General features: G+C 41.5%; 1 protein-coding gene across 2 annotated transcripts in view; it reads left to right on the plus strand.

The window, feature by feature from the left end:
- Positions 1-26,137, plus strand: part of ascc3 (activating signal cointegrator 1 complex subunit 3) — a 140,509-nt gene that overhangs the window by 51,524 nt on the left and 62,848 nt on the right. For both annotated transcript variants that reach the window (XM_036943401.1, XM_036943397.1), the window contains exons 12-15: positions 4,483-4,647; positions 10,852-11,028; positions 11,431-11,502; positions 15,162-15,296. In XM_036943401.1, coding sequence (XP_036799296.1) covers positions 4,483-4,647; positions 10,852-11,028; positions 11,431-11,502; positions 15,162-15,296 — 549 coding nt within the window. The remainder of the gene's footprint in view (positions 1-4,482; positions 4,648-10,851; positions 11,029-11,430; positions 11,503-15,161; positions 15,297-26,137) is intronic.

Genomic DNA, 26,137 nt, shown 5'->3' on the forward strand with positions numbered 1-26,137 from the left:
TTTTATACATACTTTATCTGTTTGTAATCTATTAAGTTTACACTTAGTGTTTTTCCATTCAGAAAATGAATAACAAATAATATATATATATATATATATTTTTTTTTAAATTTTTTTTATTTTTTATTAACTGTTAGGACATAAGCGTCCCAAAAAAACACTTAGGCAGCCCCACACTTAGGCAGCTCCATTCTCTCAGGAGGCGCGTGTGTGTTCTCTGGGTCTCCATATCTGATCTCTCTCTCCCTCGTCTATACTCACCCCCTCTTCATTTTCCTGATTCCTTGTTCTCAGCAGCCTTATTTGTAGTTGCCATGGTGACTACAGTTAGTTGTACTGTAAAATACCAAATTCATGTCCTGTTTATTGTCCACTGTATTTGTGCCTTTGAAGGTGGTGCTTGTATTTTAGCGCGGGGGGGAGGGAGAGGTGATGCTTTCAACATAACCCAGCAATACTTTAGTCAACCTCATGTAAAGTGCTCTCCCATGTCAAAGTGTTCAACTAAGAGCCCTATGCTAGTTATGGATACAAAGACTACTCTGTTCTCTCCAATTAACAAGATGGCTGGATATATTGAAAATGTGATTGACATGAGTTGAGACTAACTCATATTTGAAATGTGTCTGTGGTCAGGAAAAACTTGCCACTCACAAAATGAAGTTGAATATAATGTTGTTGTTAGATTGCCACTTGTTATGCTTGTAGTGACATAACCAATCAGATGTTTTCTTTCAATTAAAACGATGAATCAATTGTCCAATCCAATATCCAATTGTAACAGCTCCCCAGCAAATCAACCAATTAGGTTGTTTGCCTCAGTGAGTGGCCTGTAAATGAGTTTGTTCTTGTCTCGAATGCATTTGTTAATAGCTCTGTTAACCAGGTGTGTATTCTCTCAAAGGTAAAATCATTCATATTTCCCACTACTTCTCCCTTGTTTTATATTCATTTCATTAAGTGTATATTTTCATTATTAGTCATTATTTTCCTCAGAGCGTTTGACTGTATGTGTGAGTCAACGTTGTGTGAAACAGGAAGTAGAAAGAGGATGAATGGGATTTGTGAAACAAAAAGGAGGGTGGAGTGAAGGATGTAGGCTAAACTCCCTCCCCATCTAGTGAGCCCCTCACTGATGGAGGGGGTGAGAGGTAGACAGAGGGAGACTGAGAGAGGAAGAACTAGGCTGAAAAGGTTGCCAAGAACAAGCATATCTAGCAAATCCAAAAGAGGATAGTAGAGCTTAGACTTTAGAGGTTCATAAACCTCCTGGTACTTAAGGATAGAGAGATGAAAGCAGAGGGAGACAGACAGAGAGAGAGAGGGGAGAGAGAGATGTGAATCTTGAGCAATGAGGTCAATACCAGTTAATCTGGAGGTGTGTGTCTGCGTGTGTGTGTGTACGTGCGTTTGTTTCCTTGTGAGAGAGAGGGCACACACACACTTTTAATGAGGATGGACTGGCAGAGGCTCAACAATATTATCCTTACCCCCTGCATACTCCCACCAACCAGCCTTGCTTCTCTATCTACCCAGACTGTAGAGCTTTGGATGAAATACAATTTCATGAAATTACCTGTTTCTGCTAGTGTGGAGTAAGTGTATTAAAACTCCAATAACAACTCCATTAAAGTTCACTAGGTACTATAAAGTTAGCTCTCTAGAGACCTCAGGGTAAATAAGGAGGATTTAAAAAAAAATTATCCTCATACATTTTTGTTATCTGAAACAACTTTCTAACAGACCTTTCTATTTCTCCCTCCCTCCCTCCCTCCCTCCCTCCCTCCCTCCCTCCCTCCCTCCCTCCCTCCCTCCCTCCCTCCCTCCCTCCCTCCCTCCCTCCCTCCCTCCCTCCCTCCCTCCCTCCCTCCCTCCCTCCCTCCCTCTTACAAACATACTCACACCAGTGTTTGTTTCTCACTGTTTGCATATATGTGTGAAGTCATTGCTGTAGTTCGATACAGAGAAGATTAGCATTCCAGCAATATTATTCTGTTGAAATTTAATTTGATCTGTGAGAAATGACGCTAATTAAGGACTTACTTTATATGTACATAGCTCCTCCTACATAACTACTTCCGTACATGCTTTCCTTGTAGTAGTGTTGTACTGTTAGAAACGTACTGCACTGCTGGAGCTAGAAACACAAGCATTTCCCTGCACCTGCTTTAACATCTGCTGGTCTGTGTGCGCAACAAATAAACATTGATTTGATTTCTGTGTCTGCTATGTCACTGCTATTGTCACAACTTCCATCAAAAACATGCAGTGGATGTGCGCACACACAAACACAGTTGGATACATTTGTAGCCTGGACAAGCTATTAGTCGTTCACTTACAGTATGAAAGCAGTGAAACAATTCTACCCTCTTACCTTTCCCTCCTCGCAAACCCCCTCTCTCTCTGTGGCACTGATAGTTACCATGGTAACAGTAGATTTGCTTGGAGTGGCTGCTGGCTGGCAGACATGCCAGTGTGCGGGTGGGTGGGTGAATGAGCAGTGGGCGTGCTGGTTCTCCTAGTCCTTCTCCCTCAGTCCAGAGAGTAAATATTAACTTAATGACAGAGTGGCCCCCTGGTGCTCTGCTCCACAGACAGACATACAGAAAGGCACACACGCAAGACCGCCAGACAGACCGCCAGACAGACCACCAGACAGACCGTCAGAGACAGGTAGACAGACAGACCGTCAGACAGGTAATTAGTAGATAAGTGGTAGTATGGGAAGACCTCGCCATGCCCCCGGGTTCCACATGGCTGCACACATCACTGTTACCACGCTGGGTAGAGCCCAACCTCATTAACATGGAGCTGGGGCTGAGTCACATCACATAGAAATATAGGGTCGGGTTCTCAGACACACATTAGGCTTAGTCCTAGACTAAAATGCTCTTTCAATGGAGATTCTCCATTCATCCATCCATTTTTTTTCAGGGCTAGGCTTAATCCGCGTTCAAGAAAACCGCTCTGTGTGTTCCAGAATTGTTCTGATCCACTGGGTGCACGTTGGGTCGAGCCCCACTCATTATCATATGGCTGTGTCTGACCACCACAGATGAGCTGCAACTTGCACATCAGTTGTGAACGGTTCTAGGACACTATTTCTACGTGATCATCATGGAACGTTGATTTGAATGTGGATGTCCATTCTAGTAATTGTAAATGTTCTATAATGGAAACTCACTTTGACACAGGTCTTTATCCGCCCCATTGTGTTCCAGGACTGCACTCTCTTCTATTTCACCAACGCTGCATATTCACAAATATTGTGATTTATCTAGGGGAGAGTTTTTGAAGCACTGAAATCAATCCGTGGGAGTGTCTCCAACCATACATGTAAAACACTTAGCAACCAGTCATAGAAATAAATAACGAGGTCAATATCAATGTTATTAAAAACAATGCAAGGAAAATAATGAGGGTTTCCTGTTAAGTCAAATGGCGTCTTGTCATTGTTTTTGTTGTGTAATTAAAGAAAGCACTGTGGCCTGCTAGTTGTTGGTTTGGAAGCCAGAGCTTTCATTTAGATGAACCTGTAGCCTAATTAATACAGCCACTTCTCTCCTCTCTGCTAGCACCGTGCCAGTCTCTAATGGCAATGTGTGCGTTTCCTCTCTGCTAGCACCGTGCCAGTCTCTAATGGCAATGTGTGCGTTTCCTCTCTGCTAGCACCGTGCCAGTCTCTAATGGCAATGTGTGTGTGGCCGTTTCCTCTCTGCTAGCACCGTGCCAGTCTCTAATGGCAATGTGTGCGTTTCCTCTCTGCTAGCACCGTGCCAGTCTCTAATGGCAATGTGTGTGTGGCCGTTTCCTCTCTGCTAGCACCGTGCCAGTCTCTAATGATAATGTGTGTGTGTGTGTGGCCGTTTTCTCTCTGCTAGGAAGGAGCGCCAGTCTGTAATGGCTAGCCAGATGGATTTAAATGCAAACTAGAGTCTAATGAACTGATTTTATAAAAAGTGTCTAATAGGAATTTCCACACACCCAGACAGCGCGCGCGCGCACACACACACACACACACACACACACACACCGATGGGTTGGCAAACAGCTCGCACACCATTCATTATTCATTGTTCTATTTTTCTATCGTCAGACGCTTAATTGCACTAGAACAATGGTTCTGAAGGGCCCAAAGGGTCCGGGTTTTAAACGGGAACAGATGATTAAGAAGATGACAAGGGAGGAGTGAGGGATGTGTAGAGGATAGAGGGGTAAACTGATAACACAGAGGATGGATAGAGTGCTCTGGTTGCAGGTGGTGTATATGATGAGAGTAGGGCCTAGTGTTTTCCTTGATCACGTGACCTGGACAGGAAGAACTCTGTCCCCTTGTTAAACACAGGACCCTGGTCTGATGGTAATGAAGAACTACTTTGGAGTATATGGGGCTGAACAGTTACCTCTGGATCGACCCACAAATCAAGTCTGTCTGTGTTCGTCTGTCTGTCACTGACGGTGTGTGTCCATCTGATTTTCCAGATGCTGGTGACCACCCCTGAGAAGTGGGACGTGGTGACCAGGAAGAGCGTTGGAGACGTGGCCCTGTCCCAGATTGTAAAGCTCCTCATCCTGGACGAGGTGCATCTGCTACACGAGGACAGAGGACCAGTTCTGGAGAGCCTGGTGGCCAGGACACTACGACAGGTTAGTCCCTCTCTGTCTCAGCATAAGTCTCTAAAAAATGTAAATATATATTGGTAGCACTGGTGCTCCCAACTTTAAAAGTTAGTAGCACAAAATAAAATGTAGGAACACCAGAAAAGCAGATTTTTAAATTGATTTGAGATAAAGCCTGTATTGGGCATATATTAATGATATCTACTGTTAAAGTACATGGTGTGGCTAGAAACTATAACCCTTTAAAGACTTTGATTATTGTCAATTATTATATATATATATATTTAACCTTACTTAAACAGTAACCTATCCAACAATAACCTATTAAAAGCAGTTCTGTAACAATGAGGTTTGTGCAGTAGGCTATAGGCCCAATACATTATCACTGCATATTGGCTATGCTTGAATTGACCTGCCAATGTTGTTCTTCTCAGATTATTTAAGTATTTCAAAACGTATGGTTTATGATCACACCGGTTCTAGATCAGTTGTTGTATTACTTGTGAGGCCCAGCTGAGTGAGCATACATTTTAATAATGTGCTTTTTTATTTATTTCACTGGACTGATGGTCAGCAGAGGGTCTGCCTCTCACCATCCCTCTGCTCTCCCTCCCTCCGCTGAGACTGACTGTGACCAAAAAGGGGATTCAGCTGATGGTGAAACTCGAGTCTCATGCTCAAATTCATGTTACTCCTATGACCAGTGGAAGTGAAATATTCCTCCATATAAAAATAGACACAAGTTGCTAATAATAACAATGCAAGCATTTCCATACCCTTTGCTGCTCATCCATTGCAGCTGCCGTGCTGGTTGAAATGTGAGTGGAAGAAGGGAGAAGCTCATTTAATGGCGTATAAAAGTGTTCAATAAAAAGTGGTTACAGTGTTGAATAAAACTGTAAACGTGAACTCACTTTGCTCTCTAGTCATGGTTTTAAAATCTCCCAGTATCAATTTAGCAGGGCATCGACTGCAGACACGGTAATCTGAGCCATCCGATTGGCGAGCTGTAGGCCTATAGGTGCACTTGATTTGCTCTCCGTGCTGGCGAGTATGGCACTCGGAGGCAGCGGCACAGCGAAGGCGAATCATAACAATTATTCTGGGTGATCACATGGTTTTGCAGTCTTACTGGTGCCCCCAAAATAAAATTCCAGGTCGTACAGCAAAATATTTTCGAGCATATGCAACCAAAATGGTCGCACTTTAGAGCCCTGGTCCCAGCCCTTATCCTACCTTGTCCCCTCCCACCACACTAGCCTGGTGGTCAGCCCACTCCGACAGGTCAGTCCCTCCCTCTATCATTACACTAGGGTCTCCCCACCATGGTGAACATTATGCACAAGGACATTCATATTAATATTAGTACAACAGAGTCATTCTCATTCAACCATATCAGGTTTCTGTCATTGTTAAACATTGTAAGGGTTTGGTCTAGTCTTGGTTTGTGGAGCTGTGTGTTTACCTCAGTCAGAGTCAGTGATTTAGCTTTAGTTAGCCTGTCTGTCTGTGGGCTGTGCTGCCTGTGCTTTGTGTTTCTGCGTCTGAGTGGGAAGCCTGATTCCCTCTTATGATGATTGACAGCGTCCTGCGCAGGGATCAGCCCGGCCGTTTGGGATATTAGAGTGATTATGCAAATTTAGACAGCCTGGGAAATGGGAGCCATCGTTCCGGAGTGTCCCGCAACCGTGTTCCATTGTGACGAGCTAGCGTCAGGTGTCAATCCCAGCCAGGGAGGAAATGAATAAATGGAGCGGGGATAGAGAGATGCATGGTAGGAATTTTCACGGTCTCCTAGGTGACGAGGGATTGGAATGTTTTTTTTTTCCATGGGCAGACATACACATCAATATACCAATATGAATGTTAAAATATTAATGATAGACATAAAAGTTGGAGATGAAAGAGACCGATCAGAGAGGGGAGAGAATGAGAGAAGGATACTGACAGGATATATTGCTGCTTTTTATTTATTTATTTATTTTAGTGCGCTGTGACGTCGGGGACCTCTGGGTGGGTAAGGTTAATCGCCAGGTAATTGAAAAGCAGTCTGTACGTCTGACCGCTGTTGACTCCGTTCACAGCCTATTCATGTGCAGCTCTAGCTGCTATCACTGGAGAAGGGCTGAGGGAGTGTCCTGTGAGGCCACACCCCTACCTAGAGACTCTCCTAGACCGCACACTGCTGCCTCTTTGTCTGTCTCTTCGCGTTTGTCTAGGGTGTTATAAACACTATAACTAGCGTTTGTCACAGAGCCGTGGGCTGTTATGAAGGCATATAACATGTCTTATAATGCATTATGACTGTTCATTTGGCCTATACACAGGCAGGTACTTCAGAGGCAGTGTGTTTTAGTTTTTTTTGCACATAAAATCCAAGATGGATCCAACCGTCCTGAGTACCACAGCAGAAATGTCTTTCCTGTGTTCTCCAGCCAGCGTTTGTAATTAAGGTGTTTGTGCCGTACTGGAGCCAACAGTCAACAGCACATTGGAAGGTGTCTTTAAGACACTGTGAATTATTGATTGGCGCACAGTAAGCAAGATTGTCGCCTCTGGAAGTACAAAAAGGAGTCCACCTCATCAATTAAACATGACGAGGTAGAGAGGAAACAACACAAGAGTTCTCCGAAGGAGAAGGACAGGGTCTTTACTTCTCTGGTTTCCAAGAAGAGACAAATCAGTCAGAGCACAGACAGCACTGCAGACACTGGGCTCTGTTGTAGAGCCTTCCAGGGAAGTCTGTGGGGGTCCAGTAACCCTGAAGTTGTGGTCTGTGGTTGCTCTACAAGTCTTCAGGCCTCAGCCACAGTCATAACCCACAAATCATACCTCATATATGATCATATCAATATTTAGGTTAACCATCAAAGTTGCGGTAACTTTGATCCAGAACACACAGGAGTACATGGAACAACCAGACTCCAGAATGATATGTGCTTCAGTGAGACGGTGAGGAAGGGGTGATGGTGTGTATCTTTATTGAGAAATGACAAGCTTAGATGGACATATAAACCATTGGAGAAACGCGCTCAGGCCACAGTAGAGAAATCCACCATATCTTATTCCTCCTCAACTGAACCCACAAATATAGAGACATAAGAAAGCGGAGTCTTTATGGTTCACTCTTTCTCCCTCCCAAAGATGTTCAGTAATTGTATAGTTTTAGTTTTTTTTTTTCTTTTTTTGGAAGTCGACATACTTAGCATCCATTCCTACCCACAATACTCCAGGAGTTGAAGGACCCCAAACCCATTGCACATATTCCCCCAACCCTAACTACACACACACACACACACACACACCCACACACACACAAATAAACTCTCACACTCGCACACACACATCCCTCTTGTCCAATTACCGCTACACCTGACAGGCTAACCTAATTGTTAGTGTTTTCTGCTGGAGGAACCACGGCTGGTGCTCCTGACACAGGAGTTAAGTTCACATCTTTTAACCTCATGAATATGGAAATCTCTGCCTCTAAATTAAGTCGAGGCTCTAAAGGTTTTATTTTCCTCCTTTCTCTTTATGTAAATATAGGATGATCACTGAAGCAGTTATCACATGTGATGTTTTGCTTGTCAAAGTTTTGGTTTATTTCATTTTCTCCCGTCGTCAGGTAGACTCACCCCAGGCTTTATATTGCTCCGGAGATAAACATTTGGTTATTACCTGCATTTTAAAACCCGTTCATCACTGGAGGCATTAGTGTGGATGGCTCTTTGGTAAAGTATCATAGATGCAGAAGTGTTGAAAACTGTATAATGAACTATCGCTGATCATGTAATGTGTTGGTATTGCTGAAACATTGAATAGACTATCTGGGACAAAGCTCAGGGAAAGCAGCCTCCCTCGAAAGCCCATTAAGTGAGAGTAATGGAGAAATGGTGTGTGTAAGAAGCCCACTATCCACTCAACCAGGCTGACTTGGGCACTGTTAATGAACATAATGTGTATCTACAGTATGGACCGCTTTGTACCACTGTGCTGACACAGTGCTGTGTGTGTGTTAGGCTGGTCCGGGCCAGGACTATCGGCTGCCAGGGATTGGCTGGGCCCTATCTTGATAGAGGGTATAGATGGGTACTGCATCACATTAAAAGCCTTACCAATCTTCCCTGTCACACTCACCTCAGGAGGCAAGGAGATGGGCCTCTCACACATACACTCACGCTCTCTCCCTCACTGCTCTCTGTCTGCATCTATCTGTTCTCTCTCCCTCGATGCTCTCTGTCTGCATCTGTCTGTTCTCTCTCCCTCGATGCTCTCTGTCTGCATCTGTCTGTTCTCTCTCCCTCGATGCTCTCTGTCTGCATCTGTCTGTTCTCTCTCCCTCGATGCTCTCTGTCTGCATCTGTCTGTTCTCTCTCCCTCACTGCTCTCTGTCTGCATCTGTCTGTTCTCTCTCCCTCGATGCTCTCTGTCTGCATCTGTCTGTTCTCTCTCCCTCGATGCTCTCTGTCTGCATCTGTCTGTTCTCTCTCCCTCGATGCTCTCTGTCTGCATCTATCTGTTCTCTCCCTCGCTTCTCTCTGTCTGCATCTGTCTGTTCTCTCTCCCTCGCTTCTCTCTGTCTGCATCTGTCTGTTCTCTCTCCCTCACTGCTCTCTGTCTGCATCTGTCTGTTCTCTCCCTCACTTCTCTCTGTCTGCATCTATCTGTTCTCTCCCTCGCTTCTCTCTGTCTGCATCTATCTGTTCTCTCCCTCGCTTCTCTCTGTCTGCATCTATCTGTTCTCTCCCTCGCTTCTCTCTGTCTGCATCTGTCTGTTCTCTCCCTCGCTTCTCTCTGTCTGCATCTATCTGTTCTCTCCCTCGCTTCTCTCTGTCTGCATCTATCTGTTCTCTCCCTCGCTTCTCTCTGTCTGCATCTATCTGTTCTCTCCCTCGCTGCTCTCTGTCTGCATCTATCTGTTCTCTCCCTCGCTTCTCTCTGTCTGCATCTATCTGTTCTCTCCCTCGCTTCTCTCTGTCTGCATCTATCTGTTCTCTCCCTCGCTGCCCTCTGTCTGCATCTATCTGTTCTCTCCCTCACTTCTCTCTGTCTGCATCTATCTGTTCTCTCCCTCGCTTCTCTCTGTCTGCATCTATCTGTTCTCTCCCTCGCTTCTCTCTGTCTGCATCTATCTGTTCTCTCCCTCACTGCTCTCTGTCTGCATCTATCTGTTCTCTCTCCCTCGTTGATGCGTCTGCATCTATCTGTTCTCTCCCCCTCACTTCTCTCTGTCTGCATCTATCTGTTCTCTCCCTCGCTTCTCTCTGTCTGCATCTATCTGTTCTCTCCCTCGCTTCTCTCTGTCTGCATCTATCTGTTCTCTCCCTCGCTTCTCTCTGTCTGCATCTATCTGTTCTCTCCCTCACTGCTCTCTGTCTGCATCTATCTGTTCTCTCCCTCGTTGATGCGTCTGCATCTATCTGTTCTCTCCCCCTCGCTGCCCTCTGTCTGCATCTATCTGTTTTCTCTCCCTCGCTGCCCTCTGTCTGCATCTATCTGTTCTCTCCCTCGCTTCTCTCTGTCTGCATCTATCTGTTCTCTCCCTCACTTCTCTCTGCATCTATCTGTTCTCTCTCCCTCGCTGCCCTCTGTCTGCATCTATCTGTTCTCTCCCTTGCTTCTCTCTGTCTGCATCTATCTGTTCTCTCCCCCTCGCTTCTCTCTGTCTGCATCTATCTGTTCTCTCTCCCTCGCTGCCCTCTGTCTGCATCTATCTGTTCTCTCCCTCGCTTCTCTCTGTCTGCATCTATCTGTTCTCTCCCTCGCTTCTCTCTGTCTGCATCTATCTGTTCTCTCCCCCTCGCTTATCTCTGTCTGCATCTATCTGTTCTCTCTCCCTCGCTGCCCTCTGTCTGCATCTATCTGTTCTCTCCCCTCGCTTCTCTCTGTCTGCATCTGTCTGTTCTCTCTCCCTCATGTTCGCTTTCTTTTCCATTCGCATTCTCTCTCCCACACACACAGACAAACCTACACGGTCTTTCTCTCTCTGAAGTGTTTGCACGTAGCCCACCTCTCGTGTAAGACAGCACTTCTCTCACTTCTTCCCTGTCGAAGAGACTGGTGTAGGGAAGCATCCAGGTTTGATCCAAATCACCTACTGAAATCACTGTGTCATGACTGGTGAAGTCCAGTCGGATTGTGATGTCATCATTGTGGGACTTTGCTGTAAGATGTCCATTCAGAGTATGTAATCATGATGTGACCTTTGACCTTGGTTTGGGTTTATTCCAGGTGGAGTCAACCCAGAGTATGATCCGTATCCTGGGTCTGTCGGCCACGCTGCCCAACTACTTGGACGTGGCCTCCTTCCTCCATGTCAACCCCTACATCGGACTCTTCTACTTCGACAGCCGCTTCAGACCCGTGCCCCTCGGACAGAGCTTCGTCGGCATCAAGACCACCAACAAGGTGACCACATACATACACACACACACACTGCTAACACGCATCAAGCTGACCATACTGCCAGAACTCGTGTCTTTAGCAGGGCCAGGAGGTTTGTTTTACCACGTTCATTTGAATCAGTTGACCTGGTCAAACGTAGAGGAAAGGGGATACCTAGTGAGTTGCTCAACTGAATGCATTCAACTGAAATGTGTTTTCTTCATTTAACCCAACCCCTCTGAATCAGAGAGGTGGGGGGGGCTGCCTTAATGTCCGTGTCATCGGTACCCGGATAGCAGTTGTTGTTGGGAGGTAACTGCCTTGCTCAAGGGCAGAATGACAGGTTCGATTCGAACCAGCGACCTTTCGTTTACTCGGCCAATGCTCTTAAACAGTTCTAACACAGCTAATATGTGTTTCTCTCAGATCCAGCAGCTTCATGATATGGAGGAGGTTTGCTATGAGAAGGTTCTGGAGCAGATCAGAAATGGACATCAGGTAAGGCTCTCTGTACTGTACTGTGTGTGTGTGTGTTAGTCTGTCTCCCTCTCCAGCCCCCAGCTGACTCACTCCCCCAGCTTCCAGAGTTGTGGATTCATCCATTTCCACTTAGCCCCATCTGCGCTGTGTTTTGAGTTCCCAGTCCAGCCTGCTGGTTCTGTCTGTATCCCCTTAACATATACCCACACACCTATGCGAACAACACGTACACACACTTGGGCACACCACGAGCGCGCACACACGTGTGTGTGTGTGTGTGTACACATTGTCTCATTCAAACACACACAGTGCACAAGTAAATGAATCTACACACAGTTTGCCTGCAGTCAATACATGTTTTTAAAAGGATCTGAAATACTGTACCAGGTTCTGGTATCTGAATTGGAAAATGTGGTTTGTGTTTTCAGTCTCACAGTCGGCGAGTCTAGATGTGATGTCATCTTTCTGTCTGTGGGTCACAGCCCTGAAGCCAAAACTCTCCAATAGGGAGCATCTGTCTAGGCTCCATATTAAATTGTCAGAAATGGCTGTGACATATATTAATTTCATCTGGGAGGGTGATAGATGGAATTGTCTGGATGAAGCCCCCTGGCCCTCCTGTGCTGGGGTTTCAGCCCGGCAGACGGAACTTTAATAAGCTTTCAAACCAGCAGTTACCGTGGACGCTTCCCTCCTCACAGCTCTGCACTGATAAAACAGCTTCAATAAATAACAGTTTGCTGCAGTGGGCCCACAGCGAGGGGATGGAAGAGACGCCAGGCTAGGTTACGCTGCTCAATCTGTGCTAACCCCTGCTTAGTATAGGTAACCCTGCAGAAAGAGTTTTAACTTGAGGCTTATTAATAGAATAGACTGTTTGATGATATCACATTGACATATTGTGTGTGTGTGTGTGTGTGTGTGATGTACAGCATCACATTAAGAGAATGTTTCACTTCATCTGGCGTTGCTGCCGCAAGTCATTTCCAAACCCCAGACATTCTGTAATTTCTTAAGTCACTGTGCTGAGGAGATGAAACTATCCAGCTAGGCCCTGCTGCTGCTGCCTTCAACATGGCTGAATGATGACACATTAGACTTGAAGAGAAAGAAAATACGTTTCAAGCTGACATTTAAAAAATGTTTTGAACTTGTAATGCATCATAATTAGAGGTCGACCGATTCTGATTTTTCAACGGCGATACCGATTATTGGAGGACCAAAAAAAACGATACCGATTAATCGGACGATTTACATTTTTTTAATTGATAATAATGAAAATTACAACAATAATGAATGAACACTTATTTTAACTTAAAATAATACATCAATAAAATCAATTTATCCTCAAGTAAATAATGAAACATGTTCAAATTGGTTTAAATAATGCCAAAACAAAGTGTTGGAAAAGAAAGTAAAAGTGCAATATGTGCTATGTAAGAAAGCTAACGTTTCAGCACCTTGCTCAGAACATAAGAACATATGAAAGCTGGTGGTTCCTTTTAAAATGAGTCTTCAATATTCCCAGGTAAGACATTTTAGGTTGTAGTTATTGTAGGAATATTTAGGACTAATAAATAGGACTATTTCCTGAAGTTTGACTGAAGTTTGAAACGCTATTAGCGCGTGTTAGCTAGCTAGCCATTTCACTTAGGTTACACCAGCCTCATCTTGGGAGTTGATACGCTTGAAGTCATAAACAGCGCAATGCTTGATGCACAACGGAGAGCTGCTGGCAAAACGCACAAAAGTGCTGTTTGAATGAATGTTTACGCGCCTGCTTTTGCCTTCCACTGCTCAGTCAGATACTTAGATACTTGTATGCTTGTATGCTCAGTCAGATTATATGCAACGCAGGACACGCTAGATAATATCTAGTAATATCATCAACCATGTGTAGTTAACTAGTGATTGATTGTTTTTTATAGGATAAGTTTAACGCTAGCTAGCAACTTACCTTGGCTTACTGCATTCGCGTAACAGGCAGGATCCTTGTGGAGTGCAACGAGAGAGGCAGGTCGTTATTGCGTTGGACTAGTTAACTGTAAGGTTGCAAGATTGGTTCCCCAAGCTGACAAGGTGAAAATCTGTCGTTCTCCCCCTGAACGAGGCAGTTAACCCACCGTTCCTAGGCCGTCATTGAAAATAAGTATCTGTTCTTAACTGACTTGCCTAGTTAAATAAAGGTATACAAATATATATATATATATATATATATATATATATATATATATATATATATATATATATATTAAATCCAATAAAAAAATCGGCAAATCGGCGCCCCCCCCCAAAAACTTGAAATCGGCCCTGATTAATTGGCCATTCCGATTAATCGGTCGACCTCTAATCAAAATGCATCATGTAAAATGTGCTACAACATATTCAGCACAGCTTTGGTGGCTCTCCTGTCTCACAAACTAATTTGACTGCTGCTATTGGACAAACTATACTTACTGGAATATACATTTGAATCCCCCTTCCAAAGATCTATTTCTCTCTGTGTGTGTGTCCAGTGAATGTTTGGTAGTGACGTAGTGGTAAAAAATATTAGGTGGGTAAACTGATCGGCGGGTACAGTGACATTTTCTGAGACGCATTATGATACATTATGATACATTACATTATGATACATTACATTAGATTAAGATACATTACATCACATTAGGATACATTACATTAGGATACATTACATTGGGATAAGGATATCCCTACCGGCCAAGCCCTCCCTAACCCGGACGACGATAGGCCAATTGTGCGTCGCCCCATGGACCTCCCGGTCGCGGCCGGCTGCAACAGAGCCTGGGCTCGAACCCAGAGTTTCTGGTGGCACAGCTAGCACTGCGATGCAGTGCCCTAGACCACTACGCCACCCGGATTACATTACATTATGATACATTACATTATGATACAGTGACAGAGGAGGGATGACACTTCTGAGCTCTGCAGCAGAACCGGAATCAATGGTGGCACATTATCTGTTATGAGGCTCCCTCTGTGACTGGTACAAAGACAGAGGAAGGAAACATACCCTTCAGGCTTGTACTCACACACACAGACACACACACACACTCACACATGGATATTAACATGCTATCTCTCATCTCCTCTCCCACTGTCTCTCATATTCTCTCTCCCTCCCTACTCTCTCTAGTCCCTTTATAGTGTCCTTAAAAGACAAGGGGGAAATAGGTAGGGAGGGAGGGAGGGAGAGTCCTTTGCCTCCATCTCATAACTGTCTTGTATTTCTGTTATTGATTGTTTTGTCCGTGGTATTGACTGTTTTACAAGGGCAGACTGAGTGTAATAGGAAAATGACAGCCCTTCTCTGTCCTTTTAACAAAAGATTAAAATGGCACCGTGACCTTCTTCTGTTCTCATACAGTACAGCAGGAGAGAAGTATCTGCAATCACAATGGATCTTTAGTGTGGCAAGGAACAGCACTGCACAGTAGTGCTTTTAGTTGAAAGAGGAATGTTGTAGCGAACAGTATGGGCTGACCTCTACCTCTATTTCTCTGTGTTTTGACCTTTGACCCCAGACTGATCTGTGTCTGTGTTCTCTGTGTCTTCCAGGTGATGGTGTTTGTCTATACTCAAGACTGACTTCTCTCCGTCCTCTGTGTTTTCCCCTTTGACCCAGACTGACCCGTGTCTCTGTTCTCTGTGTGACCCAGGTGATGGTGTTTGTCCATGCTCGTAATGCCACGGTGAGGACAGCCATGGGGCTGATCGAGATGGCTAAGAACCGGGGAGAGTCTTCCTTCTTCCAGCCAGACCATGGACCTGACTACGGCCAGTGTGAGAAATCAGTAAGGAACATACGTTGGTTTATTTCTGTTTCAGTTGAGGAGTAACTACTGGTTAGGAGTAGACCTGGGTTAGGAGTAGACCCGGGTTAGGAGTAGACCTGGGTTAGGAGTAGACCCGGGTTAGGAGTAGACCCGGGTTAGGAGTAGACCCGGGTTAGGAGTAGACCCGGGTTAGGAGTAGACCCGGGTTAGGAGTAGACCCGGGTTAGGAGTAGACCTGGGTTAGGAGTAGACCTGGGTTAGGAGTAGACCTGGGTTAGGAGTAGACCTGGGTTAGGAGTAGACCCGGGTTAGGAGTAGACCCGGGTTAGGAGTAGACCCGGGTTAGGAGTAGACCCGGGTTAGGAGTAGACCCGGGTTAGGAGTAGACCCGGGTTAGGAGTAACTGCTGGTTAGGAGTAACTGCTGGTTAAGAGTAACTGCTGGTTAAGAGTAACTGCTGGTTAGGAGTAACTGCTGTTTAAGAGTAACTGCTGGTTAGGAGTAAGTACTGGTTAGAACTAAGTACTGGTTAGGACTAAGTACTGGTGAAGAGTAGACGTGGATTAGGATAGCAACTGGTTAGGCGTAAGTACTGGTTAGGATAACTACTGGTTAGGTGTAACTACTGGTTAGGAGTAGATGTGGGTTAGGAGTAACTACTGGTTAGGAGTAGACATGAGATAGTGTTGGCTGCAGGGATTGTCAGGACCATCTGAGTCTTTACATGGAGCACAGGTACAGTGTGCCAGGGTTAAGAGGCTTACATGAGTTCACGTTAGATAAAGGTAATCTATGTTACTATACCTGGACACACACACTAATCACCATTCTTCTAGACAGTGTTGACTCAATTCAGTGCACCACTGCTGTAGACTGTTACTCCTACCCCTGTCTATCGTGATAGTGTTTGAGTGTAATAAAGTTACTGTATCTATTGACTCCAGTCTACTGGAGTGTGTACTAAAGTAACTGTATCTGTAGACTCCAGTCTACTGGAGAGTGTACTAAAGTTACTGTATCTGTAGACTCCAGTCTACTGGAGAGTGTACTAAAGTTACTGTATCTGTCGACTCCAGTCTACTGGAGAGTGTACTAAAGTTACTGTATCTGTAGACTCCAGTCTACTGGAGAGTGTACTAAAGTTACTGTATCTGTAGACTGCAGTCTACTGGAGAGTGTACTAAAGTTACTGTATCTGTAGACTCCAGTCTACTGGAGAGTGTACTAAAGTTACTGTAACTATAGACTCCAGTCTACTGGAGAGTGTACTAAAGTTACTGTATCTGTAGACTCCAGTCTAATGGAGAGTGTACTAAAGTTACTGTAACTATAGACTCCAGTCTACTGGAGCGTGTACTAAAGTTACTGTATCTGTAGACTCCAGTCTACTGGAGAGTGTACTAAAGTTACTGTATCTATAGACTCCAGTCTACTGGAGAGTGTACTAAAGTTACTGTATCTGTCGACTCCAGTCTACTGGAGAGTGTACTAAAGTTACTGTATCTGTCGACTCCAGTCTACTGGAGAGTGTACTAAAGTAACTGTATCTGTAGACTCCAGTCTACTGGAGAGTGTACTAAAGTAACTGTATCTATCGACTCCAGTCTACTGGAGAGTGTACTAAAGTAACTGTATCTATCGACTCCAGTCTACTGGAGAGTGTACTAAAGTAACTGTAACAATGGACTCCAGTGTACTAAAGTTACTGTGTGTACTGTAAAGTGGCTGTGCGCTCCTAGGCTGGCTCTCCTCTTTGGCTCAGGCTACAGACAAACACCGTTATTTATGAGCATTTATTCATGAGATTTAAAGGAGAGGAAAGTGAGAGAAATTGAGGTCAGGCACCTCTTTAGAGTGGGTTCCTAGGGGGAGAGCTGTAAACAAAGAGGAAGGATGTGTGTGAGAGTCAGAGAGGCCCGCTCTGCCCCCGTAGATACCATGAACAAACTTTACAGCACTCAGATACAGGCCAATTAACAGGCCAGGGAAGTGAAGTGGAGCTCTGTCACTCGGCGTGTGTCTAAGTGTTTTATCTACTGGGTGTTTGACTGCCTTCTACTTTTGCTGTGAATGAGAACAGCACAGGTGCTGAATGTGCTTGAGGAGGACAGTACTGATATTTAACCTGTAGACCATGGAGTAGACTTCTGGTTGAAGATGAAGACCGAGGCGGGCAGACAGACCGACCGGCGGGCAGACAGACCGACCGGCGGGCAGACAGACCGGCAGGCAGACAGACAGACCGGCAGGCAGACAGACTGGCAGACCGGCAGGCAGACCGGCAGGCAGACAGACCTACACACCTACAGATGTAGACAGACAGTCTAGTTTATGGTGTGTAGCCATAAAATGTGAAATTAGCATGCTATAGCTTGGCCCATGCTCTAGTCCAGTTGGACCCAACCAGACTCACTATTTCTTGTCCAGGTAGAGGAGCGTATGAACAGAACCTGCTGGTCATGATTGACTGTAGCCATGGGCTCAGGATGAATAGAATCAATCACACAGGACAGGGATCAATAGACAGCCGCGCGCGTGCACACACACACACAGACAAGTGTCAGGGTTGGCCTGCTGCCCCCTCAGTGATTTCTGAAAGTCACTCTGCTCCTCTCCACCTCACACTACTCTACCACTGGGGCTACGGCATGGACCGCATTCTCACTGTGTGTGTCTTTTTGTGTGTGCGTGCATGTGTTGTGCGCACACACACTCTTAATTAATGGTGTGTGTGCACGGAGAGTACACAGGGGTGTATCTGCAGCAGTCCTCACAGGACGCCGGTTAGTCAGACTGTATGTCTCTCCGTATTTAGAGAGAGAGAGAGAGAGAGAGAGAGAGAGAGAGAGAGAGAGAGAGAGAGAACAGCAACATGAGGCAGAGTGATAAATCTACTAACCTTTCCTTTATTCCTCGGGGCCAACCCAAGATTGATGTGCCTCTAATCTTCCCTCCTATTTATATGGGGAAGTGTATAAATATACAAATCATATAACTTTTCACGCTTTGTAAATCCGCAAATACACATGAGAGATTATGTCGTGGCCTGGTTTGACAGAATGGATATGAATTAGTTGAAGATAGTGTGTGTGCCTGGGAATATACATATTTAATTGTGTGTAGCACAATAATACACTTAATTATCTGTTGTTTATGATACGTGTAAGACATCAGAAAAAAATAGACATCAGAAATAGACAATAGACATCAGACATCAGAAATAGACATCAGGAATAGACAATAGACATCAGAAAGCTAATCAACTGTAAAGAGGACTGCGTGCTCCTGTTGAGCTGTGAATTCGACCCTCAGTACAGATGGGGCTGCAACACTTTAGTCAGTGATACAGTAAGATACAATTATTGTTACATTCGTTTGATTTCTGATGTTAACCTTTAAATAGAGTAAACCCACGATTATAGCTGGTTGTTCCATGGTTTATACAGCATATGATTAAAGCTGGTTGTTCCATGGTTTATACAGTATATGATTAAAGCTGGTTGTTCCATGGTTTATACAGATTAAAGCTAATTGTTCCATGGTTTATACAGGTTAAAGCTGGTTGTTCCATGGTTTATACAGATTAAAGCTGGTTGTTCCATGGTTTATACAGTATATGATTAAAGCTGGTTGTTCCATGGTTTATACAGATTAAAGCTAATTGTTCCATGGTTTATACAGGTTAAAGCTGTTTGTTCCATGGTTTATACAGGTTAAAGCTGGTTGTTCCATGGTTTATACAGATTAAAGCTGGTTGTTCCATGGTTTATACAGATTAAAGCTGGTTGTTCCATGGTTTATACAGGTTAAAGCTGGTTGTTCCATGGTTTATACAGATTAAAACTGTTTGTTCCATGGTTTATACAGATTAAAGCTTGTTGTTCCATGGTTTATACAGATTAAAGCTGGTTGTTCCATGGTTTATACAGTATATGATTAAAGCTGGTTGTTCCATGGTTTATACAGATTAAAGCTGGTTCTTCCATGGTTTATACAGATTAAAGCTGGTTGTTCCATGGTTTATACAGCATATGATTAAAGCTCGTTGTTCCATGGTTTATAAAGTATATGATTACATCTGGTTGTTCCATGGTGTATACAGCATATGATTAAAGCTGGTTGTTCCATGGTTTATACAGTATATGATTAAAGCTGGTTGTTCCATGGTTTATACAGATTAAAGCTGGTTGTTCCATGGTTTATACAGTATATGATTAAAGCTGGTTGTTCCATGGTTTATACAGTATATGATTAAAGCTGGTTGTTCCATGGTTTATACAGATTAAAGCTTGTTGTTCCATGGTTTATACAGTATATGATTAAAGCTGGTTGTTCCATGGTTTATACAGTATATGATTAAAGCTGGTTGTTCCATGGTTTATACAGATTAAAGCTGGTTGTTCCATGGTTTATACAGTATATGATTAAAGCTCGTTGTTCCATGGTTTATACAATATATGATTAAAGCTTGTTGTTCCATGGTGTATACAGCATATGATTAAAGGTCATTGTTCCATGGTTTATACAGTATATGATTAAAGCTCGTTGTTCCATGGTTCATACAGTATATGATTAAAGCTCGTTGTTCCATGGTTCATACATTATATGATTAAAGCTGGTTGTTCCATGGTTTATACAGAACATGATTAAAGCTGGTTGTTCCATGGTTTATACAGATTAAATCTGGTTGTTCCATGGTTTATACAGATTAAAGCTTGTTGTTCCATGGTTTATACAGTATATGATTAAAGCTGGTTGTTCCATGGTTTATACAGTATATGATTAAAGCTGGTTGTTCCATGGTTTATACAATATATGATTAAAGCTTGTTGTTCCATGGTGTATACAGCATATGATTAAAGCTGGTTGTTCCATGGTTTATACAGAACATGATTAAAGCTGGTTGTTCCATGGTTTATACAATATATGATTAAAGGTCATTGTTCCATGGTTTATACAGTATATGATTAAAGCTGGTTGTTCCATGGTTTATACAGAACATGATTAAAGCTGGTTGTTCCATGGTTTATACAGTATATGATTAAAGCTCGTTGTTCCATGGTTTATACAGATTAAAGCTCGTTGTTCCGTGGTTTATACAGATTAAAGCTGGTTGTTCCATGGTTTATAAAGTATATGATTACATCTGGTTGTTCCATGGTTTATACAGTATATGATTAAAGCTGGTTGTTCCATGGTTTATACAGTATATGATTAAAGCTTGTTGTTCCATGGTTTATACAGATTAAAGCTGGTTGTTCCATGGTTTATACAGGTTAAAGCTCGTTGTTCCATGGTTTATACAGATTAAAGCTCGTTGTTCCATGGTTTATACAGTGTATGATTAAAGCTGGTTGTTCCATGGTTTATACAGTATATGATTAAAGCTGGTTGTTCCATGGTTTATACAGATTAAAGCTCGTTGTTCCATGGTTTATACAGTGTATGATTAAAGCTGGTTGTTCCATGGTTTATACAGTATATGATTAAAGCTGGTTGTTCCATGGTTTATACAGTATATGATTAAAGGTCATTGTTCCATGGTTTATACAGTATATGATTAAAGGTCATTGTTCCATGGTTTATTCAGATTAAAGCTCGTTGTTCCATGGTTTATACAGTATATGATTAAAGCTGGTTGTTCCATGGTTTATACAGTATATGATTAAAGCTTGTTGTTCCATGGTTTATACAGATTAAAGCTCGTTGTTCCGTGGTTTATACAGATTAAAGCTGGTTGTTCCATGGTTTATACAGTATATGATTAAAACTTGTTGTTCCATGGTTTATACAGATTAAAACGGGTTGTTCCATTGTTTATACAGATTAAAGTTGTTTGTTCCATGGTTTATACAGATTAAAACTGGTTGTTCCATGGTTTATACAGATTAAAGCTGGTTGTTCCATGGTTTATACAGATTAAAGCTCGTTGTTCCATGGTTTATACAGTATATGATTAAAGCTGGTTGTTCCATGGTTTATACAGATTAAAGCTGGTTGTTCCATGGTTTATACAGTATATGATTAAAGCTGGTTGTTCCATGGTTTATACAGTATATGATTAAAGCTCGTTGTTCCATGGTTTATAAAGTATATGATTAAATCTGGTTGTTCCATGGTTTATACAGTATATGATTAAAGCTTGTTGTTCCATGGTTTATACAGATTAAAGCTGGTTGTTCCATGGTTTATACAGATTAAAGCTCGTTGTTCCATGGTTTATACAGTATATGATTAAAGCTGGTTGTTCCATGGTTTATACAGATTAAAGCTGGTTGTTCCATGGTTTATACAGTATATGATTAAAGCTGGTTGTTCCATGGTTTATACAGTATATGATTAAAGCTGGTTGTTCCATGGTTTATACAGTATATGATTAAAGCTCGTTGTTCCATGGTTTATACAGTATATGATTAAAGCTGGTTGTTCCATGGTTTATACAGTATATGATTAAAGCTGGTTGTTCCATGGTTTATACAGTATATGATTAAAGCTGGTTGTTCCATGGTTTATACAGTATATGATTAAAGCTGGTTGTTCCATGGTTTATACAGCATATGATTAAAGCTGGTTGTTCCATGGTTTATACAGTATATGATTAAAGCTGGTTGTTCCATGGTTCATACAGTATATGATTAAAGCTGGTTGTTCCATGGTTTATACAGATTAAAGCTGGTTGTTCCATGGTTTATACAGTATATGATTAAAGCTGGTTGTTCCATGGTTTATACAGTATATGATTAAAGCTGGTTGTTCCATGGTTTATACAGTATATGATTAAATGTCATTGTTCCATGGTTTATACAGTATATGATTAAAGCTGGTTGTTCCATGGTTCATACAGTATATGATTAAAGCTGGTTGTTCCATGGTTTATATAGTATTTGATTAAAGCTGGTTGTTCCATGGTTTATACAGTATATGATTAAAGCTGGTTGTTCCATGGTTTATACAGTATATGATTAAAGCTCGTTGTTCCATGGTTTATACAGATTAAAGCTCGTTGTTCCGTGGTTTATACAGATTAAAGCTGGTTGTTCCATGGTTTATACAGTATATGATTAAAACCTGTTGTTCCATGGTTTATACAGATTAAAACGGGTTGTTCCATTGTTTATACAGATTAAAGCTGTTTGTTCCATGGTTTATACAGATTAAAGCTGGTTGTTCCATGGTTTATACAGATTAAAACTGGTTGTTCCATGGTTTATACAGGTTAAAGCTGGTTGTTCCATGGTTTATACAGGTTAAAGCTTCTTGTTCTATGGGTTATACAGATTAAAGCTCGTTGTTCCATGGTTTATACAGATTAAAGCTCGTTGTTCCATGGTTTATACATTATATGTTTAAAGCTGGTTGTTCCATGGTTTATATAGTATTTGATTAAAGCTGGTTGTTCCATGGTTTATATAGTATTTGATTAAAGCTGGTTGTTCCATGGTTTATACAGTATATGATTACAGCTGTTTGTTCCATGGTTTATACAGCATTTGATTAAAGCTGGTTGTTCCATGGTTTATACAGTACATGATTAAAGCTGGTTGTTCCATGGTTTGTACAGATTAAAGCTGGTTGTTCCATGGTTTATACAGGTTAAAGATTGTTGTTCCATGGTTTATTCAGATTAAAGCTGGTTGTTCCATGGTTTATAGAGCATATGATTAAAGCTGGTTGTTCCATGGTTTATACAGTATATGATTAAAGCTGGTTGTTCCATGGTTTATACAGTATATGATTAAAGCTCGTTGTTCCATGGTTTATACTGTATATGATTAAAGTTCGTTGTTCCATGGTTTATACGGTATATGATTAAAGCTCGTTGTTCCATGGTTTATACTGTATATGATTAAAGTTTGTTGTTCCATGGTTTATACAGTATATGATTAAAGCTGGTTGTTCCATGGTTTATGCAGTATATGATTAAAGCTCGTTGTTCCATGGTTTATACTGTATATGATTAAAGTTCGTTGTTCCATGGTTTATACAGTATATGATTAAAGCTGGTTGTTCCATGGTTTATACAGTATATGATTAAAGCTGGTTGTTCCATGGTTTATACAGTATATGATTAAAGCTCGTTGTTCCATGGTTTATACAGATTAAAGCTCGTTGTTCCGTGGTTTATACAGATTAAAGCTGGTTGTTCCATGGTTTATACAGTATATGATTAAAACCTGTTGTTCCATGGTTTATACAGATTAAAACGGGTTGTTCCATTGTTTATACAGATTAAAGCTGTTTGTTCCATGGTTTATACAGATTAAAGCTGGTTGTTCCATGGTTTATACAGATTAAAACTGGTTGTTCCATGGTTTATACAGGTTAAAGCTGGTTGTTCCATGGTTTATACAGGTTAAAGCTTCTTGTTCTATGGGTTATACAGATTAAAGCTCGTTGTTCCATGGTTTATACAGATTAAAGCTCGTTGTTCCATGGTTTATACATTATATGTTTAAAGCTGGTTGTTCCATGGTTTATATAGTATTTGATTAAAGCTGGTTGTTCCATGGTTTATATAGTATTTGATTAAAGCTGGTTGTTCCATGGTTTATACAGTATATGATTACAGCTGTTTGTTCCATGGTTTATACAGCATTTGATTAAAGCTGGTTGTTCCATGGTTTATACAGTACATGATTAAAGCTGGTTGTTCCATGGTTTGTACAGATTAAAGCTGGTTGTTCCATGGTTTATACAGGTTAAAGATTGTTGTTCCATGGTTTATTCAGATTAAAGCTGGTTGTTCCATGGTTTATAGAGCATATGATTAAAGCTGGTTGTTCCATGGTTTATACAGTATATGATTAAAGCTGGTTGTTCCATGGTTTATACAGTATATGATTAAAGCTCGTTGTTCCATGGTTTATACTGTATATGATTAAAGTTCGTTGTTCCATGGTTTATACGGTATATGATTAAAGCTCGTTGTTCCATGGTTTATACTGTATATGATTAAAGTTTGTTGTTCCATGGTTTATACAGTATATGATTAAAGCTGGTTGTTCCATGGTTTATGCAGTATATGATTAAAGCTCGTTGTTCCATGGTTTATACTGTATATGATTAAAGTTCGTTGTTCCATGGTTTATACAGTACATGATTAAAGCTGGTTGTTCCATGGTTTATGCAGTATATGATTAAAGCTGGTTTTTCCATGGTTTATACAGTATATGATTAAAGCTGGTTGTTCCATGGTTTATACAGGTTAAAGCTGTTTGTTCCATGGTTTATACAGATTAAAGCTGTTTGTTCCATGGTTTATACAGATTAAAGCTATTTGTTCCATGGTTTATACAGGTTAAAGACTTTTGTTCCATGGTTTATACAGATTAAAGCTGGTTGTTCCATGGTTTATATAGATTAAAGCTGGTTGTTCCATGGTTTATACAGATTAAAGCTGGTTGTTCCATGGTTTATACAGGTTCAAGCTGTTTGTTCTATGGTTTATTCATATTAAAGCTGGTTGTTCCATGGTTTATACAGATTAAAGCTAATTGTTCCATGGTTTATACAGGTTAAAGCTGTTTGTTCCATGGTTTATACAGATTAAAGCTGGTTGTTCCATGGTTTATACAGATTAAAGCTGGTTGTTCCATGGTTTATACAGCATATGATTAAAGCTCGTTGTTCCATGGTTTATAAAGTATATGATTAAATCTGGTTGTTCCATGGTTTATACAGTATATGATTAAAGCTTGTTGTTCCATGGTTTATACAGATTAAAGCTGGTTGTTCCATGGTTTATACAGATTAAAGCTCGTTGTTCCATGGTTTATACAGTATATGATTAAAGCTGGTTGTTCCATGGTTTATACAGATTAAAGCTGGTTGTTCCATGGTTTATACAGTATATGATTAAAGCTGGTTGTTCCATGGTTTATACAGTATATGATTAAAGCTCGTTGTTCCATGGTTTATAAAGTATATGATTAAATCTGGTTGTTCCATGGTTTATACAGTATATGATTAAAGCTTGTTGTTCCATGGTTTATACAGATTAAAGCTGGTTGTTCCATGGTTTATACAGATTAAAGCTCGTTGTTCCATGGTTTATACAGTATATGATTAAAGCTGGTTGTTCCATGGTTTATACAGATTAAAGCTGGTTGTTCCATGGTTTATACAGTATATGATTAAAGCTGGTTGTTCCATGGTTTATACAGTATATGATTAAAGCTGGTTGTTCCATGGTTTATACAGTATATGATTAAATGTCATTGTTCCATGGTTTATACAGTATATGATTAAAGCTGGTTGTTCCATGGTTCATACAGTATATGATTAAAGCTGGTTGTTCCATGGTTTATACAGTATATGATTAAAGCTGGTTGTTCCATGGTGTATACAGCATATGATTAAAACGGGTTGTTCCATGGTTTATACAGTATATGATTAAAGCTGGTTGTTCCATGGTTTATACAGTATATGATTAAAGCTTGTTGTTCCATGGTTTATACAGATTAAAGCTCGTTGTTCCGTGGTTTATACAGATTAAAGCTGGTTGTTCCATGGTTTATACAGTATATGATTAAAACTTGTTGTTCCATGGTTTATACAGATTAAAACGGGTTGTTCCATTGTTTATACAGATTAAAGCTGTTTGTTCCATGGTTTATACAGATTAAAACTGGTTGTTCCATGGTTTATACAGGTTAAAGCTGGTTGTTCCATGGTTTATACAGGTTAGAGCTTGTTGTTCCATGGTTTATACAGATTAAAGCTGGTTGTTCCATGGTTTATACAGTATATGATTAAAGCTGGTTGTTCCATGGTTTATACAGTATATGATTAAAGCTGGTTGTTCCATGGTGTATACAGCATATGATTAAAGCTGGTTGTTCCATGGTTTATACAGTATA

Source organism: Oncorhynchus mykiss, chromosome 2 (assembly GCF_013265735.2).
Source record: "Oncorhynchus mykiss isolate Arlee chromosome 2, USDA_OmykA_1.1, whole genome shotgun sequence".
In the NCBI taxonomy this organism is placed as follows: domain Eukaryota; kingdom Metazoa; phylum Chordata; class Actinopteri; order Salmoniformes; family Salmonidae; genus Oncorhynchus; species Oncorhynchus mykiss.